The sequence below is a fragment of the Gopherus evgoodei genome, chromosome 1, assembly GCF_007399415.2.
Source record: "Gopherus evgoodei ecotype Sinaloan lineage chromosome 1, rGopEvg1_v1.p, whole genome shotgun sequence".
NCBI lineage: Eukaryota > Metazoa > Chordata > Testudines > Testudinidae > Gopherus > Gopherus evgoodei.
In genome coordinates this window covers 50381-69423 of record NC_044322.1, presented here as the reverse complement: position 1 = coordinate 69423, position 19043 = coordinate 50381, and the positions used below count along the sequence as shown (strand labels likewise).

At 44.8% G+C, this 19043-nt stretch overlaps 1 protein-coding gene across 1 annotated transcript; it reads left to right on the top strand.

The window, feature by feature from the left end:
* The first annotated feature begins 3996 nt into the window (after positions 1-3996).
* LOC115647888 (olfactory receptor 52E4-like) lies at positions 3997-4989 on the top strand. Its single transcript, XM_030554805.1, has one exon. The coding sequence runs from the start codon at positions 3997-3999 to the stop codon at positions 4987-4989; it is 993 nt and encodes a 330-aa protein (XP_030410665.1).
* The last annotated feature ends 14054 nt before the right edge of the window (positions 4990-19043 follow it).

Below are 19043 nucleotides of genomic sequence, written 5' to 3'. Positions count from 1 at the left end.
CACAGACACTGTCACCCCTTCCTCTTGCATTTCATGGTTCTGTTTATTAATGGGGCAGAGGGACAGGGGCTGTTACCTGACTTTTATCTGCTGCAAAGCTTGGAGGTGCTAGGGCTCCTCACTAGAACAACAATGAGAATTTTTCAACATGGGTAACACATACTTTCTCCTAGCTTAATTTGAGAACTCAGCTGAATTGTTAGGCCTGAAACTTTCAAATAAAACAATTCTGCTCCATGCAAACACTCAGCATAAGAAAGTTCAGTCCAAACATCAACAATGTGGCAAATTTATAAGCAATTGGAAATGAATTCTTCTAATGGAAGGTGTCAGACAGCCTTAACTACAGATTATGCCACCAGCACCACCTATAAAGGCCAAACCATTTGTGAATCCCACTTTTCAATGCTTTTCGCTCCAATAATGTTTGTAGCAAGGAGTTCTACAGGCCAAATAGGATTTATAGTAGCAATTACATTTTCTCAGTGTTATATGTTCAGACTTTCAATTTAACTAAATGCTCTCTTGTTCATGTTATGAGATGCATTAAATATAAATACCTGATCTACTTTCTTTATCAATAGATCCATAGGATTTAAGCTCAGAAGCGACCATTTGATCATCCAGTCTGACCTCCTGTAAAACACAGACCCATTAAATTTCACTCAGTTACCTCTGGATTGGGCCAAAAGACGTGTGTGTCACTAAGGCCGGGTCTACACTAGAATTTTACATCATAGAATGATAGAGCCATAGAGTTATAAGTGAATGCAAAGGACAGCTAGTCTATCCTCTGACAAGATACAGGGTTTCTTTTGTCTTAGTCATCTAAGACTGATGGCTATTCACACCTAGCCCCACACCTAGTAGAGACATACTATCATGTTGCATGTTATAATTCTGCTAATATAACAAAACATAGTATTTGCCTTTTTTGAAACATTTTTCCTAATGTCAAACCTAAACCAGCCTTGCTGCAATTTAAATCCATTGTTTCTTGTCTTCTCTTCAGAGGCTAAGGAGAACACTTTTTCTCTCTCCTTGTAACAATTTTAGGTATTTGAAAATGGTTATCCTTTCCCCCGGCACTCTTCTCTTATTCAGACTAAACAAACCTAGATCTTCCATTCTTCCCTCATAGGTCGTATTTTCAAGACTCCTAATCATCTTTTTCTCCACTTTTTCCAGATCCATTTGAATGTTTATCTGATTCTCCAAAGACTTGCAACCTCTCCCAACTTAGTATCATCTGCAAATTTAATAAGTTTACACTCTATGCCATGATCTAAATCTTTAATAAAAACATTGAAAAGAACCAGACCCAGAACTGATCCCTGCAAAACCTCACTTGTTATGCCCTTTGAGCCTGACTGGGAACATTCTTTTTCAACCAGTTATGCACACACCATATTGTAGCTCCATCTAGGTTGTATTCCCCTAGTTTGTTAATGAGAAGATCATGCGAAACTGTATTGAAAGCTGTACTAATGTCTAGATATACCACAGCTACTGCTTCCCCACATCCACAGGGCTTGTTACCCTGTCAGAGAAAGCTATCAGGTTGGTTTGACATGATTTGTTCTTGATGAATCCATGCTGACTGTCACTCATCAGTTCATTATCTTCTATTTGTTTGCAAATTGATTCCATGATTATTTGTTCCATTATCTTACCTGGTACAGAAGTTAAGCTGACTGGTCTGTAATAGCCTGGGTTTCCCTTGTTTCTCACTTTATAGACAGGCACTATATGTGCTCTTTTCCAGTCTTCCGGAATCTCCCCTGTCTCCCATCACTTTTCAAAGATAGTAACTAAGGGCTCAGATGTCTCCTCAGTTCGTTCCCTCAGAGTATTCTAGGATGCATTTTGTCAGACCCTGGTGACTTGAAAACATCTAACTTCTGCAAGTGACTTTTAACTTGTTCTTTTCCTATTTTAGCAGATGAATCTACTCCGTTTTCACTGGCATTCTCTATTCCAGGTGTCCAAACACCACCCACCATCTTGGTGAAAACCGAAACAAACAATGGTTAACCACCCTCACTGCTAAATATTTGGCCCTAATTTCGAGCTGGAATTTGCGTGGCTTCAGCTTCCAGCCCTTTGGTCTTGCTCAGCCTTTATCTGGCAGATTACAGAGCACATTATCGCCCATGATATTCTCCAAATTAAAGTCTCTGCTTGATCATCTTTTCGATAAGTTAAAGAGATATACACGTTCAAGTCTAATGATCCGGCCTTTTCTCTATCCTCCAATCATTTTTGTGGCTCCTTTCTGCACTGTCTCCAAGTTTTCAACTTCTTTTTTCAAATGTGGACCCCAGAACTGGATGCAGTTTATTTCTCCAATCCCATGTGCAGAGATAAAATCCTTCCCCTTCTCCAACTCATCAACTCAGTGTTCTCCACTGCTAAATCAAAGGCCTCTGAGAAACCAAGGTTCGTTGCACCAGCCTTGTTCCCTTGATCAAGCATGTGTACTTTCTTAAAAGATTGAAATCAGCTTTATTTGACAAAATGTGTTTAAATTGGTGACTGGCAGTACTTACATTTCTAGACTTTTTTTTTTAACTAATCTCATACCAGCTTTTCCATTGTTTCTTAACCTGGTCAACTCTTTTATAAAAAAAAACAACCCTTTTTAATACTTTATATATAACACAGGAATTGACATAATTTTTTTCTAGAATTTCATTTGTTCTTAATACAATTAATAACTTCCTTTTTGTGATTCATAGCACTGCCACACATGGAGTTTTCCCAGACATGTTAACATTCTTTATCAATTTTCTTAACTTCCGATTTCTATTCCTGGCCAGCTATTTTCCCTTTTTCTTCTTTGTTACATATTTCTTCCCTCCCCCTAATTACTGAATTCACTTTACCACTAAACTGGGTTTTTACCCAAAGTTGTTCACTTTGTTGTTTGTGGAATCATGAGTTTTCCACTATTTAATGAGCTATAATCAAAGAAATACCAATATTCATACATATTTTTCTGTCTAAATTTTTTCTCCTAATTAATTTTGCTGACAATTTACCTCATCTTTAGGGAATTAGTCCTCTTGGAGCACTAAATGTCTATCAACAGTACTGGTTGAGAACTGTCAATTTGAATGTAAATCAGTTTCATTTTTTTTATTTTCCTCTCCTATAAAATATGTCCTCATCTTTGTCTCATAGTATCAGTTGGGCACTGTCTATTTGAATATAAATCAGTTTCCTTTTTTATTTTCCTCTCCTATATCATGTGTGCTAATCTTTGTCCCTTATATAAACTAAAGAGTCCCAGACTTACTTTCTTATCTTTAATAGAGACTGGGTGACTAAAACTGAGCACATTCCCAAACACTTTATGCTTCATCCCATATCTTGGGGATCTGAACATTGTTTTGTCTTGTCCACTGCTGCGAATGAGCAGGTGTTTCTCTTGAACTGCTGTCAATGGCATCCAGGTCTTTCCCCTGAGGTATGTTCTAGCTGGGATGTTTCTCTCAGCACATGCCCTTTTAAAAGTTTATTTTTTTCCCCTCGCAGATTTCGAGCAACTGGATGAATGGGGAATTCCCTTCAGTATGGATTCCCTATCCTGGCTCTCATTGCATTAAGACACAATGGTGGATAACCACTATCCAGACTTGTCCTTCCTGCTGGTGCCTCTTAAGGTTCCCCCTGCAAAAAAGTGTAGGAATTATTAATTCAGGGAACACAAGAAAATATGGAATTGGATTTAGTAGGGTCATTGTTCATAGTTATTTTCTCTAAATAATGAAAATGTCATTTTTCAGTGTGGGAAGAGAGTTCAATCTTCTTCTCCCATGAGAACAGCCTCCACTAGTGCATGTAGTGTCTCATATTAACGTTATCTCTCCATTCAGGCATTTCTACTGCAACCATCATCCAAGGTCCTGGGAACACACAGAAATTCAGGAGACCATATGGTAAATGCAGGAGACATCCTTATGCCTCAGAGTTGGACACTTTCTCCCCTACACCATGTCAGATTCGAACACAACCGACTTCAGCAACCCCTCCACCTTCATCCTACTTGGCATTCCTGGCCTAGAGGCAGCCCATATCTGGTTCTCCATTCCCTTCTGTGCTATGTACGTCATAGCCGTGTTGGGTAACTTCACCATCCTGTTCATCGTGAAGAAGGAGCCGAGCCTCCATGGGCCCATGTTCTATTTCCTCTCCATGCTGGCCATCACTGACCTGGTCATGTCCACATCCACCCTACCGAAAATGCTGAGCATTTTCTGGTTCAATTCCAGGGAGATCAGTTTCAGTGCCTGCCTCACTCAGATGTACTTCGTTCACTGCTTCTCATCGATGGAGTCTGGAGTCCTCGTGGCCATGGCTTTTGATCGCTACGTGGCCATCTGCCATCCCCTGAGACATTCCACCATCCTGACAAACTCTGTTGTGGCCAAGATAGTCCTGGCTGTGGTGCTGCGTAGTGGCATACTCGCATTGCCCTATCCCTTATTGGTCAGGTGGTGGCCAAATTGCAGAACCAACATAATCCCCCACTTTTATTGTGGGCATATAGCTGTGGTGAAGCTGGCCTGCGCTGACATCCGCATCAGTAGTTACTATGGGCTGTTTCATCTTCTCTCTGTGATCGGAATGGATGTGTTTTTTATCACCGTGTCCTATACTCAGATCCTCCGGGCCATCTTCCGCCTCCCCACAAAGGATGCTCAGCTCAAAACTTTTGGGACCTGCATATCTCATCTTTGTGCCGTCTCAGTTTTATACATCCCAGATTTATTCTCTTCTCTTATTCAGCGGTTTGGTCACAATGTGCCACTACATTTCCTCATTCTTATTACCAGTGTTTACCAGCTGGTGCCCCCCGTTATACATCCCATCATTTATGGAGTGAGGACCAAGCATATCCGGGGCAGGGTGCTCCAGCTCTTTACTCATAAAGAGACCTATATTTTTCCTTCTTGTGCTCTGGCTTTCAGATTGAGCTCCGTGTAGAGCTGGCTGGTGTATAATGCTGGGTCTTTTTCCCTGAATCACTTCCTGGACAGACAGAGAGACGTTAAGCCCTGTCCTGTCCTTACTGTGCCATGTCAATGTGATGAACTGGGGCGTCAGTCTATGCACACTACACTGAGTTGTCTCCTTTCTAATTGCTGACAGATAGATCTCTGGAATTACAGTCTTGCCCCATCTCTTCTGTCAAGCCTGGACCCCGCTGTGTGTCTTCTCCCCAAGGTCCTATCCCTGTCACTTGCTCCTGTCTTCCCCTCCCCTTCTCAGCTGCGACCCAGTCATCTCTAAAACCAATATATTCTCACATCTTGTGGCAAGTCACTTAAGAGGGACTGGTTAGTTTTAACATTTCAATGTTTATTATTACTTTGTTACTAACTCTATGCAGAGGTAGACTCCTGGGATCTATCTGAGCTCTGGGAGGAGGGTGAGGTATTGTGGGTTCCAACAGGAGGCAGATACATCTGAGCTCTAAAGAAGAAGGTCAGAATTGCCATACTGGGTAAAACCAATCATCCATGTAGCCCAGTAGCCTGTTTCCTAACAGTGCCCAGTGCCAAGTGCTTCAGAGCAAATGAACAGAACACAGGAATCAGCCTGTGATTCATGTGGAGCAGCTTGGCAGAAGCAGGCAGAAGCCCTGAGCAGAGACTGCCTCAGCTTCATCTAGCAGGAGTTCAAGCCTCCAACCATAGTAGAAGTCATCAGGGGGAAGGGAAGGGCCCTGGCTGCAGCAGCAGAAGAGCCCCCAGTTCAGGCTGCCCCAAGCTCTAGACACAGTCACAGAGTGGAGGCAGGAGCTGTTGGGAGAATGTGGAGAGAAGCGCTACTCATTTTTGTCTTCTCCATCTTCCATACTGCTGCCGTCCAGGGGTTGATTCCTTTTTCCCTATCTTTGGACGAACCTCCCTGACCCTTTTTTTTGTGTCCCCTCCCTGACCCTTTAGGGGCTGCTCTCTTCCCTCCAGCCCCCTTTCCCTTTCTGCGGCACCACCGGTATCGTCGGCAAACGGATGGTCTAATCTCTCTTTGCCCATCTCCATGGGCTGCAGGGTCATAACAGGGACCCAGCCAGAAAATCATCAGAAGTCCACAACACTGTCTCCCACTGTGCTGTGGGATGAGCATGACAGTTTCTGGTGCACACCTGTGATTTCACGAGTAAGGTGAAATTCCTTCTACAGCACTGGGGAGACTTCTATCTCCTCTTCTCGGCCATAAGGTCTGTTTTGGAGGAGTGGAGGGGAACCGGGAGCTGGACATCCTGGTCTACCGGTGGGCCTGCAACTTCTGTAACAAACTTTTCAGGTTAGTCAGCCTCAGCCCTCAGAATGAAGCCAACCATCTTTCAACATTGAACACCAGAGGCTCTAGGGTGGTTCTCCATGTTGCAAGGTGCTCTCCTTCCTTTGTGATGTAGGGTATTGTCAGGGTTCCCTCCCCACTCTGAACTCTGGGATACAGATGTTGGGACCCACATGAAAGACCCCCTGAGCTTATATTCCACCATATTAGGTTAAAAACTTCCCCAAGGTGCAAATTCCTTTCCTTGACCTTGGACAGTATTGCTGCCACCACTAAGTGATTTAAACAAATATTCAGGGAGGGGCCACTTGCGGAACTACCAACTATGGTTTGTAACCTATCCTTTAAATCAGCTTCTGTACCCAATGACAAGAAGATAGGTAATGTAAAGAATAACATTGTGAGACACATAGAAGAACATAAATTGTTCGGCAAAAGTCAACATAGTTTCTGTAAATGGAAATTGTGTCTTACTAATATATTAGAATTCTATCTATCATTAGCCTGAAAGATTGGCTGCCCTGCTGGGGTAGTTCCTAGTCCCATATCTTCCCAACAAACATCATGAACCATGACAACCTCTCCTTGTTTCAATTTTTGTTCACACTAAAGCTGTGGGGGTTCTAGTGGTCAGAGTGTCTATTGGCTTCCTATCCCTATCCAAATATCGGGTGTTATTCCAGGAGCACCGAGTATAAATTAGCTAGGCTCACCAGGGTGTTTAATTTCCCAAACATTGTGGTGAATTGCCAAATCCCACATGCATCCTCCCCACGGACTCAGCAGGATTTGGTATGTGGGAGCCCACATCCCTCCAACCAGTCCGTGTGCTTTGAAGCAGCACTGCGAGTGTCTGCATTTCTACCCTGAAACCCTCCAAGTATGTCTCCAAGGCCACAATTCAGATGGCATCCCCGAGGCATTTGTAAACGCAGTGGTCCAAGTCTGATGCTCAAGATCACTCCGAATGGCCATCAGCTGGTCATTCAGGAAATCCTGAATCTCTGAGCAGGCCAAATCCCACTTCAATATCTTCCCTGCCTCAGTGATGTTAAGTACCATCCTTATTAGCAAATCCTGGGTTATGGAGATGAGGGTGGAGATAACATGCAGTTTGCCAATTCCAGCCTGTACGTGTGCTCCAGTAATAATTTCCGTGGCTTTTTCCAGTTGCCCTAGTTTTTCCTCATGCTGTTGGCCTTTGTAAAGAGTCCAAATTGCTGCTGCACTATTGGCATTCAAATCTCTTTTCCTTCTTGAGACGATCCATGCCCTTTGCTCTGCTAACCAAATGGCAGCCCCCTTGGAGCAATTAGGGCATACAGAGGTGACCTGAAAACTGGATAATGGCAGTGTGAATGTTACAATCCCTAGTGTGGCGTTAACTAGTGTCCATCGATACCCTAGCACATCTCTCTTTGGTACAGTGTCATACCACCTTTCTTGGTTAACAATTCTCGTATAGCTTCTAGAAGCTTCACCATTAAGGGCATCGGCAGGGGAATACTGCAGTATGGTGCAGGTTAGCTTACTGGTTATCAGGATTACTTCAGTACAGGTAAAATTGCCATCAGTGGAAAACACTTTCTGAGTGCGAGTTTGATCATTTACTACTTGGGTAAGCAAATAACAATGAGGACCCCTTCCTTCCAATATATTGCAGGCTCTAGGAACGGCCATCATGGCAACCCAGTTATGAAACCCACTAATCTCAATGATGGATTCTTGAAGCTGTTTGTAGTGATCTCATACACTTCTATCTCTACTGACCCATCTGTTTTCCACTCAATCTTTTGCTTGCATGAGATATTCTGAATCTTAAAAAAATAAATTTTCCAAACAATATTTAAATAAATTACTAAGGTGAGAAGGCCTTGGCCATTGAATCCCATCTGAATATATGGGATTGCTGATATTTGGGTAAGTTACAAGGGTGGAAGTGGTTGTGGAGGAGCTGGTGGGGGCAGAGTCCATGGCAACAAGGCGCTTTTGGTATTCATGATCCGGAAGCCAATTAGACAGGGCAGTGCAGCCTGATGGTACTTGTCCATAAGTGCAGAGCCTAGCCCAGCCCACCACTCAACCCCACACTCCCAATCAGGGTCCCTTCAAATTCCTCCCTGCCAATTTATAATACTTCATCTACTCCACCAGGGCCAATTCTTAATGTCTTTTGTAGTCAGAAATCCTTGGATCTTGGCAGTTTTGGCTTAGTGAGTGTTCCTTCTTCTTTCCAGGTATAGTTGTAGTGCAGGATCATGAAGGGGAGAGGTTACTAGCATGTCACCCTATAGTGGGTTGGTATCTTTAACAGATGCTGGCTATATGATGGTTCTGTTAGTGGACAAAGGAGAGGTTACTAGCACTTCACCTTGACTTTGTTTCCCACTGTCCAGGAGGGAAAGAGGTATCAGAAAGAGAGAGATGTTGATCAGTAGTCGGAGCTGCATCGTCTTGAGGTGGGGGTCCTTATTGGAATGAGACGTGTGGGTCCAGGCAGTCAGGCCTTGACACTTCACAGCAGTGTTGGTAGTCAGCAAAACTTGAAAAGGGCCTTTCCAGTGCGGGGTTAGAGCGATCTTTCGTTGATGGACCCCCTGGTTCCAATGAATGGCAGGGCTGCTCAGAATCCTTAGGTAGTTCCACTTTCACCTGTGAATAAAGAGACCAAACACATTTCATTAATGTCTGACAGTTAAGCATTCTCTCATCCATCAAATGAACGTCCATTTGGGCAAGGGTCAGAGGAGGAGCTGCTGGAAGTCGCATCAGCCTCCCTGTCAGGATTTCATGAGGGTTAAGTCCAGTCTTTAGGTTGAGGGTGGCCCTCATGCTCATTAATGCTAACTGAAAGGCATCTGGCCATTTTAAGTTTGTTTGCAGACAGATCTTGGCAAGTTTATTTTTCAAAATCCCATCTGACATTCTACTGTCCCCAGGGGCGGCTCTAGGCACCAGCTAAACAAGCAGGTTCCTAGGGCGGCAAAATATACGGGACGGGATAATGCTGGGGCCCCAGCTCATACCTCAAGCAGCGTCCTGCGCTGGATACTGACCACCCTGGGGGGCAGTATCCAGCCTTTTTTTCTGCCGCCGGGTGTGGCTGGGCAGGGAGCCAGCTAATAGGGGAGTGTGTCCCTGCCGCTCTCTCGCAGTCAGTGGCCACCCCCAACCCCTCAGGCGGGAGCCGGTAGCACAGTCCTGCTCTGGCTGCGGAGGACTGGCCCCTCTTCCTCGGCTTGTCCCCCCCCGCTGCAAGCCAAGGAGCAGCCTGTCCTCTGCAGCCGGAGCAGTGCCGCGCTATCGGCTCCCACCTCGGGGGGGTGGGGGGTGGCCACTGACCGCGGGAGAGTGGCGCGAACAAGCCAAGGAGCAGCCTGTCCTCTGCAGCCGGAGCAGGGCAGCGCTACTGACTCCCGCCTCGGGGGTGGGGGGGTGGCCACTGACCACAGGAGAGCGGCGAAAACAAGGCAAGGAGCAGCCTGTCCTCTGCAGCCAGAATAGGGCCGCTCTACCTGCTCCCGCCTCGGGGGGGGGGTGGCCGCTGACCGAGGGAGAGCAACAGGAGCCAGTAGCGCGGCCCTTCCCTGGCTGCAGAGGATGGGCCACTCCTCCTTTGCTTGTGCCTGCCACTCTCCCATGGCCACCGCCCTGTGACGATGCGGTTCTGGCGGGACCCAACTGAGAGTGCCTATTCAGGACCAATCGCTTAAACAAGGCAGTTACAGCCCAAGGCTGGGGATTTTGCACCTCTAAGGCAAACCAAACCAGCCAGACAAAAAGGACTTCGGTTTCACCTCAGTAGCCAACCGCAAGTCACACAAGCAATTTCCTTAGACACTCCAGTCTCCCAGTATCACCACCAGTGCCACTCGTCCTGGGGATGAATGATTATGAAAACCAACGCCCCAAAAAAAGAAAACAGCTCTTTTGATCCCAACGGACCAAGCCCCAGACCCAAGTCAATATACACATCAGATCTTACCCACAAATCACGCTGTTGCCAATCCTTTAGAATCTAAAATCTAAAGGTTTATTCATAAAGGGAAAAAGGTAGAGATGAGAGCTAGAATTGGTTAAATGGAATCAATTACATACGGTAATGGCAAAGTTCTTAGTACAGGCTTGTAGCAGTGATGGAATAAACTGCAGGTTCAAAATCAAGTCTCTGGAGAACATCCCCTGCTGGGATGGGTCATCAGTCCCTTGTGTAGAGCTTCAGTTTGTAGCAAAGTCCCTTCAGAGGTAGGAAGCGGGATTGAAGACAAGATGGAGATGAGGCATCAGCCTTATATAGGCTCTTCCAGGTGTAAGAACACTTCTTTGTTCTTACTGTGGAAAGTTACAGCAAAATGGAGTCTGGAGTCACATGGGCAAGTCCCTGCATACTTTGTTGAGTTACAAGGCGTATCTGCCTCCTCTCAGTGGGTCAGTTGTATAGCTGACGGTCCTTAATGGGCCATCAAGCAGGCTAATCAGAGCTAACACCAACTTGTCTGGGGTGTTACCCAGAACTACACCATCAATTTGAAATACAGACAGTATACAGTCAATATTTATAACTTTAACTACAAAACGATACAGACATAGACAGCATAATCATAACCAGTAACCCATAACCTGGTCTTAGACACATTATATGACCCCCTTTACATAAGATTTGGTGCCACTACAGGACCTTGTTTGCAAACCATGTTCTATACGGTTTAAAACGTCACACCCCCACCCCCCAGGCAGCAGCCCCAACCCCTGGCCCTGGGAGCGGTGGTGAAGGGAGCTGAATCCACCTCAAGCCAAGGGGTATGTGTTTGGGGGTGGGGGGCAGTGGAGGAATCTGGGAAAGGAATAGTGGGAGTACAGGAAAGTCTCCTCACTGGTCACTTGGGAGAGGATGCCCAGGACAGAATGGCTGATTCAGCAGCTGTGCATCCAGGCACTCAGCCTGTGACTCAAGTTTGAGAGGGGATGTGTCACTGGCCTCCTGGAGGGGAGCAGTCACACAACTGACCTTGGGGACAGAGAGAGGGGTGACAGATGGTAACTCAATCCAGCTCTATGGGGTGCTTGTGAAAATGAGCTCTCTCTTTAGAAGCATAGAATCACAGAAAATTAGGATTCAAAGTGATCTCAGGAGGTCATCTAGTCCAATCCCCTGCTCAAAGCAGGACCAAACCAACTAAATCATCCCAGCCAGGAGTTTGTCAAGCCTGACTTTAAAAACCTCAAAGGATGAAAATTCTTCCACCTCCCTAGGTAACCCATTCCAGTGCTTCACCACCCTCCTAGTGAAATAGTGTTTCCTAATATCCACCCTAGCCCTCCCCCACTGCAACTTGAGACCATTGCTTCTCGTTCTGTCATCTGCCACCACTGAGAACAGCCAAGCTCCATCCTCTTTGGAATCCTCCTCCAAGTAATTGAAGGATGTTATCAAATCTCCCCTCAGTCTTCTCTTCTGCAGACTAAACAATCCCAGTTCCCTCAACCTCTCCTCATAAGTCATGTGCCCCAGCCCCCTAATCATTTTTTTGCCCTCTGCTGGATTCTCTCCTATTTGTTTATATCCTTTCTGTAGAGGGGAGGCCGAAAACTGGACGCAATGCTCCAGATGTGGCCTCACCAGTGCCAATTAGAGGGGAATAATCACTTCCCTCGATCACCCAGCAATGCTTCTAATAATGAAGCCCAATATGGCAGTTGCCTTCTTGCTTCCAAGGGCACAGCGCTGACTCATATCTAGCTTCTCATTCACTGTAGTCCCCTGGTCTTTTTCTGCAGAAATACTGCTTAGCCAGCCTGTCCCCAGCCTGTAGCGGTGCATGGGAGTCTTCCATTCTAATTTCAGGACTCTGTTACCTTGTTGAACCTCATCATATTTCTTTTGGCCCAATCTTCCAATTAGTCTAGGTCACTCTGGACCCTACCCCTACCCTCCTCCATATCTGCCTCTCCCCTCAGCTTTAAGACAGGATGTACAGCCCACTGAATAAATGGTTGTCTGTGAAAATGCTAATGATCCACCTTACAGAGAGAAGGACGGAATCCTGATAAGACACAGAAAGTAGCAGTGAAAGAGGTGCTGGGAGAAGGCACAACAGTTTGCTCAGAGAGCACAGATCACCATCAGAACCATCTAGGAAAAGTGTTTGGAGCGGGGATCACAAAGAAAGCCCAAGTGCGAGGTGAACTTTTTCCATGGGCATAACCCTGGGTTGGGAAGCAGCTTCAGTGAACGCTTGCCAACATGGAAAATGCTCTTACATCCTTACCTCATTGGAGCCTTGAATACCAAGTACTCAGTGAAGACCTTGAACTCAGATGCCCACTGAAAGGGACACTGAGGGGAAAGGAAAACCAGTAGCTAAACATATGTTAAGGTTCAAGAAGTAGTTGAAAGCCAAAATGTATTTTCAATAACCAAACTGTCCAAGCAGAAGGTGTGGTGTAACAAATATATGTGAAAACGCCTTCCTGTAATAAAAAATTTGATATTATTGGTAAATATCATGATGCAAAGTTTGTTGCTAAGGGTAAACTTTATAACAAATAATTTGGTATTCATGGTAAATCCTATGGAAACTTGTACCATTCATGATTTTTGGGAAAGGCTTTTGGACATACTAGTGTTGGTATATATATATAATATGTTATATTTTATTGAGGCCTGGTCTGAATGATGTGTGCTTGACATGAATACGTGCATTTCAAGAAAAATATGGAGAATCAATAGAAAAGAAAACAACACCAGCTGAACTGATATAAAATTATGTAAGAATTGGAGGAAATGGCACACCCTGGCTCATGGCAGCCTGCCCTGGATTGTCTCATTGCAATTATGTGTTTAGAAGTCGTAGGAAACAAAAGCAAAGAACTGATGACAAGACAGAATGGACTATAAATGGTTGCCTATGATTTCCACAAATCGGCGACGTTTATTGATCCACAGCTCCATTTGGATATAGATGTGGTTTTCACCAGCTCCCCGCATCTAACTATCTTATGATCGAAAGGAATCTCGACTGGCCATCAGGATCATTCTGACCTTTATAGTTTGGGGTGTGAATGTAAAGTGAGTAAAGTTTGTTTTGTAATCAATAAAGAGCACTTAGAGTATTATACACCAAGACTGTGTCTGGAATCTCCCTGCTCCCCATCCCGTAAGGAGACCTCTATTGTGAGTCTAACACTAGGAGTAGTAAACAAGAAGCCCTATGGGATACTGCATCTCAGCTAATACCTGTAAACAGGCTCAAAACTTATCACAGCAGGGAAACTATGATAAACCTGATCAGGGACAGGGAGCTGCAGACGGGAATTTGAGAGAGTTTGACAGAAGGAGGCTTACGATGGTGAGGAGGACCCGCAACACCTGTGGCAGCACTGCTTCTGTCTCCTCCACCTGCGCCTGTAGCCAGACAGAGCACCAAAGCATGGATGCTTTTACCCAGATTCTGGTGTGGGCTTGCAAAGACTGTAACTTGCAATTTCCACTTACTGATATCCAGGCTGGGGGTGGAATCCAATGTGAAAAGTGCCTACTGGTGGAATCTCTCAGGCAGCAGGTGGGAGAGCTACAGGAGGAGGTGGCTAGGCTGAGGAACATCCGTATCCATGAGCAATTCCTGGACAGTATCCATGTGGAGACAGCTGACGTAGCTGTCCCAGTTCACAGGACTACTGACACACCAGTGGAGGAGGAGATGACTCAGGGTGGACACTGGCAGCTGGTTACTTCTGGCAGCAGGCAGTGCTCCACCCCTGCTGCGAACCCTCCTGCTGTGGTAATAGATAACCGTTATGCTCTTCTTGATACAGGAGAGAAGGAATCACCCCCAACAGTTAAGGAGGGGAAGCCTCGTAACTCTAAGGCTGAGAGGTCTGCTGCCACCACTGATAATAAGAAACGTAGGGTAGTGGTGGTTGGAGACTCTCTGCTGAGGGGGATGGAGACACCCATCTGTCGCCCTGACCATTCATCCCGGGAGGTATGCTGCCTGCCAGGGGCCCGTATCCGAGATGTTACAGAGGCATTGTTGAGGATTATCCGGCCTTCTGACTACTACCCCATGCTACTCATCCATGTGGGCACAAATGATACTGTGAGGTGTGACACTGAGCAGATCAAGAGTGACTACAGGGCTCTGGGAGTACGGGTTAAGGAGTTTGGAGCGCAGGTGGTATTCTCTTCGATTCTTCCTGTCGAAGGTAGGGGCCCGGGCAGAGACAGATGCATCGTGGAGGTGAATGCCTGGCTGCGAAGATGGTGTCGCCAGGAGGGCTTTGGCTTCCTCGACCACGGGATGCTATTCGAGGAAGGACTGCTGGGCACAGATGGCGTTCACCTTTCGAGAAGGAGAAAGGCCTTATTTGCTCACAGACTGGCTAACCTAGTAAGGAGGGCTTTAAACTAGGTTCGACGGGGACAGGTGAGCAAACCCCACAGGTAAGTGGAGAACAAGACCTGGGAGATGGGTTGGAAACAGGAGGGAGCACGGGCTATAATGGCAGAGAGAAAGGAGGGTCAGGGCAAAGCTGGGAGGCAAGATCAAACCAGTATCTTAGATGCCTATATACAAATGCAAGAAGTATGGGTAATAAGCAGGAAGAACTGGAAGTGCTAATAAATAAATACAACTATGACATTATTGGCATTACTGAAACTTGGAGGGATAATACACACAACTGGAATGTTGGTGTGGATGGGTATAGTTTGCTCAGGAAGGATAGATAGGGGAAAAAGGAGGAGGTGTTGCCTTATATATTAAAAATGTACACACTTGGACTGAGGTAGAGATGGACATAGGAGATGGAAGTGTTGAGAGTCTCTGGGTTAGGATAAAAGGGGTAAAAAACATGGGTGATGTCGTGCTGGGAGTCTACTACAGGCCACCTAATCAGGTGGAAGAGGTGGATGAGGCTTTTTTCAAACAACTAACAAAATCATCCAAAGCCCAAGATTTGGTGGTGATGGGGGACTTCAACTATCCAGATATATGTTGGGAAACTAACACCGCGAGGCACAGACTATCGAATAAGTTCCTGGACTGCATTGCAGACAACTTTTTATTTCAGAAAGTTGAAAAAGCTACTAGGGGGGAAGCTGTTCTAGACTTGATTTTAACCAATAGGGAGGAACTTGTTGAGAATTTGAAAGTAGAAGGAAGCTTGGGTGAAAGTGATCATGAAATCATAGAGTTTGCAATTCTAAGGAAGGGTAGAAGGGAGTACAGCAAAATAGAGACAATGGATTTCAGGAAGGCGGATTTTGATAAGCTCAGGGAACTGATAGGTAAGGTCCCATGGGAATCAAGACTGAGGGGAAAAACAACTGAGGAGAGTTGGCAGTTTTTCAAAGGGACGCTATTAAGGGCCCAAAAGCAAGCTATTCCGATGGTTAGGAAAGATAGAAAATGTGGCAAAAGACCACCTTGGCTTAACCATGAGATCTTGCGTGACCTACAAAGTAAAAAGGCGTCATATAAAAAATGGAGACTAGGTCAGGTCACAAAGGACAAATATAGGCAAATAACACAGGAATGCAGAGGCAAGATTAGAAAGGCAAAGGCACAAAATGAGCTCAGGCTAGCTATGGGAATAAAGGGAAACAAGAAGACTTTTTATCAATACATTAGAAGCAAGAGGAAGACCAAGGACAGGGTAGGCCCACTGCTCAGTGAGGAGGGGGAAACAGTAATGGGAGACTTGGAAATGGCAGAGATGCTTAATGACTTCTTTGTTTCGGTCTTCACTGAGAAGTCTGAAGGAATGTCTAGTATAGTGAATGCTTACAGGAAGAGGGTAGGTTTAGAAGATAAAATAAAAAAAGAGCAAGTAAAAAATCACTTAGAAAAGTTAGATGCCTGCAAGTCACCAGGGCCTGATGAAATGCATCCTAGAATACTCAAGGAGTTAATAGAGGAGGTATCTGAGCCTCTAGCTATTATCTTTGGGAAATCATGGGAGATGGGGGAGATTCCAGAAGACTGGAAGGGGGCAAATATAGTGCCCATCTATAAAAAGGGAAATAAAAACAACCCAGGAAACTACAGATCAGTTAGTTTAACTTCTGTGCCAGGGGAGATAATGGAGCAGGTAATTAAAGAAATCATCTGCAAACACTTGGAAGGTGGTAAGGTGACAGGGAATAGCCAGCATGGATTTGTAAAGAACAGATCGTGTCAAACTAATCTGATAGCATTCTTTGATAGGATAACGAGCCTTGTGGATAAGGGAGAAGCGGTGGATGTGATATATCTAGACTTTAGTAAGGCATTTGATACGGTCTCGCATGATATTCTTATAGATAAACTAGGAAAGTACAATTTAGATGGGGCTACTATAAGGTGGGTGCATAACTGGCTGGATAACCGTACTCAGAGAGTAGTTATTAATGGCTCCCAATCCTGCTGGAAAAGTATAACAAGTGGGGTTCCACAGGGGACTGTTTTGGGACCGGCTCTGTTCAATATCTTCATCAACGATTTAGATGTTGGCATAGAAAGTACGCTTATTAAGTTTGCGGACGATACCAAACTGGGAGGGATTGCAACTGCTTCGGAGGATAAGGTCAAAATTCAAAATGATCTGGACAAATTGGAGAAATGGTCTGAGGTAAACAGGATGAAGTTCAATAAAGATAAATGCAAAGTGCTCCACTTAGGAAGGAACAATCAGTTTCACACATCAGAATGGGAAGAGACTGTCTAGGAAGGAGTATGGCAGAAAGAGATCTAGGGGTCATAGTAGACCACAAGCTTAATATGAGTCAACAGTGTGATACTGTTGCAAAAAAAGCAAACGTGATTCTGAGATGCATTAACAGGTGTGTTGTAAACAAGACACAAGAAGTCATTCTTCCACTTTACTCTGCGCTGGTTAGGCCTCAACTGGAGTATTGTGTCCAGTTCTGGGCACCGCATTTCAAGAAAGATGTAGAGAAATTGGAGAGGGTCCAGAGAAGAACAACAAGAATGATTAAAGGTCTCGAGAACATGACCTATGAAGGAAGGCTGAAGGAATTGGGTTTGTTTAGTTTGAAAAGAGAAGACTGAGAGGGGACATGATAGCAGTTTTCAGGTATCTAAAAGGGTGTCATCAGGAGGAGAGAGAAAACTTGTTCACCTTAGCCTCCAGTGATAGAACAAGAAGCAATGGGCTTAAACTGCAGCAAGGGAGATTTAGGTTGGACATTAGGAAAAAGTTTCTAACTGTCAGGTAGTTAAACACTGGAATAGATTGCCTAGGGAAATTGTGGAATCTCCCTCTCTGGAGATATTTAAGAGTAGGTTAGATAAATGTCTATTAGGGATGGTCTAGACAGTATTTGGTCCTGCCATGAGGGCAAGGGACTGGACTCGATGACCTCTCGAGGTCCCTCTCAGTCCTAGAGTCTATGAATCTATGAGCTGTATGCAATTGAAAACTGAGGCACATTGTCTCATGACTTGATGAATATCTCTATTGACATATCCCCATTTGGAAAAGCAGAATGGTTAACAATGTGCAAAGATACAAAGAGAAGTTTTTCTAGCGACCCAGAGAAGACACATTTTCAGACTTTTGATCACAGGGCTGATCTACAAAGTCTTAAAAGGTACACAAAACTTTACAAGAACACCTATAGGAAACACTACAATGTTTTGCAACACTCAGGACTCAAATGTTCAGAATGTAAAGATGGTCTTCAGTACTCTGCCTCCACATTAGTCAGTGACCAAAGTGAAGAAGGGGTAGATTTTTTGCATGGCCATACCCTAGGGTTGGGAGGGAGCGCAACACGAGGCGAGCCAACACAGGAAGTCCTCTTACATCTTTATCTCACCGGACCCTGGCATACCAAGACCCCAAAGACGATCTGAGACTGAGATCCCTATTGAAGGCCACACTGAGGGAAAGGAAAGGAAACCCAGTAGTTAAACACGTGTTAAGGTTTAGGAAGCAGTTGAAAGACACAATGAGTATTGACCAACCAAACTGTCCAAACACAAGGCTGGGTACAATAAAAATAGTTGAAAATTGCTACCTCTGAAAAAAGATTTGCTTTTATTGTTAAATCTCAGAATGCAAAGTTAGTTGCTAATGGTAAATCTTAGGATAAAAAATTGGTACTGATGGTAAACTTATGGAAAGATGAGCATGCATGATTCTGGGGAAAACCCTTCAGACATACACCTCTACCCCGATAGAACGCTGTCCTCAGGAGCCAAAAAAACTTACCGCAGTATAGGTGAAACCCCGTTAGATCGAACTTGCTTTGATCTGCTGGAGTGCGCAGCCCCACTCCCCCAGAGCACTGCTTTACCATGTTATATCCGAATTCATGTTATATCAGGTCGTGTTATATCGGGGTAGAGGTGTACTAGGAGTAATCAACAACATGTCGTAGGTGGCTATTGCTTCTCAGCTAACACCTGTTCAAAGGCCCAAAGTTTATCACAGAAAGGAAATGATAATAAACCTGGTCTGCAGTCTGGAGGGGGAAACTGAGGCACAGCACCTCATGGCATTGATGAATCCATGTATTGAGTTACCACTAGTTGGAAAAGCATAATGGCTAACAAAGCTGCACAGAAAGCACACTAGCTGACTTTTGAGATCACTAGGCTGATCTATAAAGTGTTGAAAGGTACACAGATGTTTGCAAGATCACCTGTGGATAACAATGTTTGCAACACTTAGGAGTTTTATGATCAAAAGGTAAAGGGAACCTTGAGCACACTGCTTCTGCATCA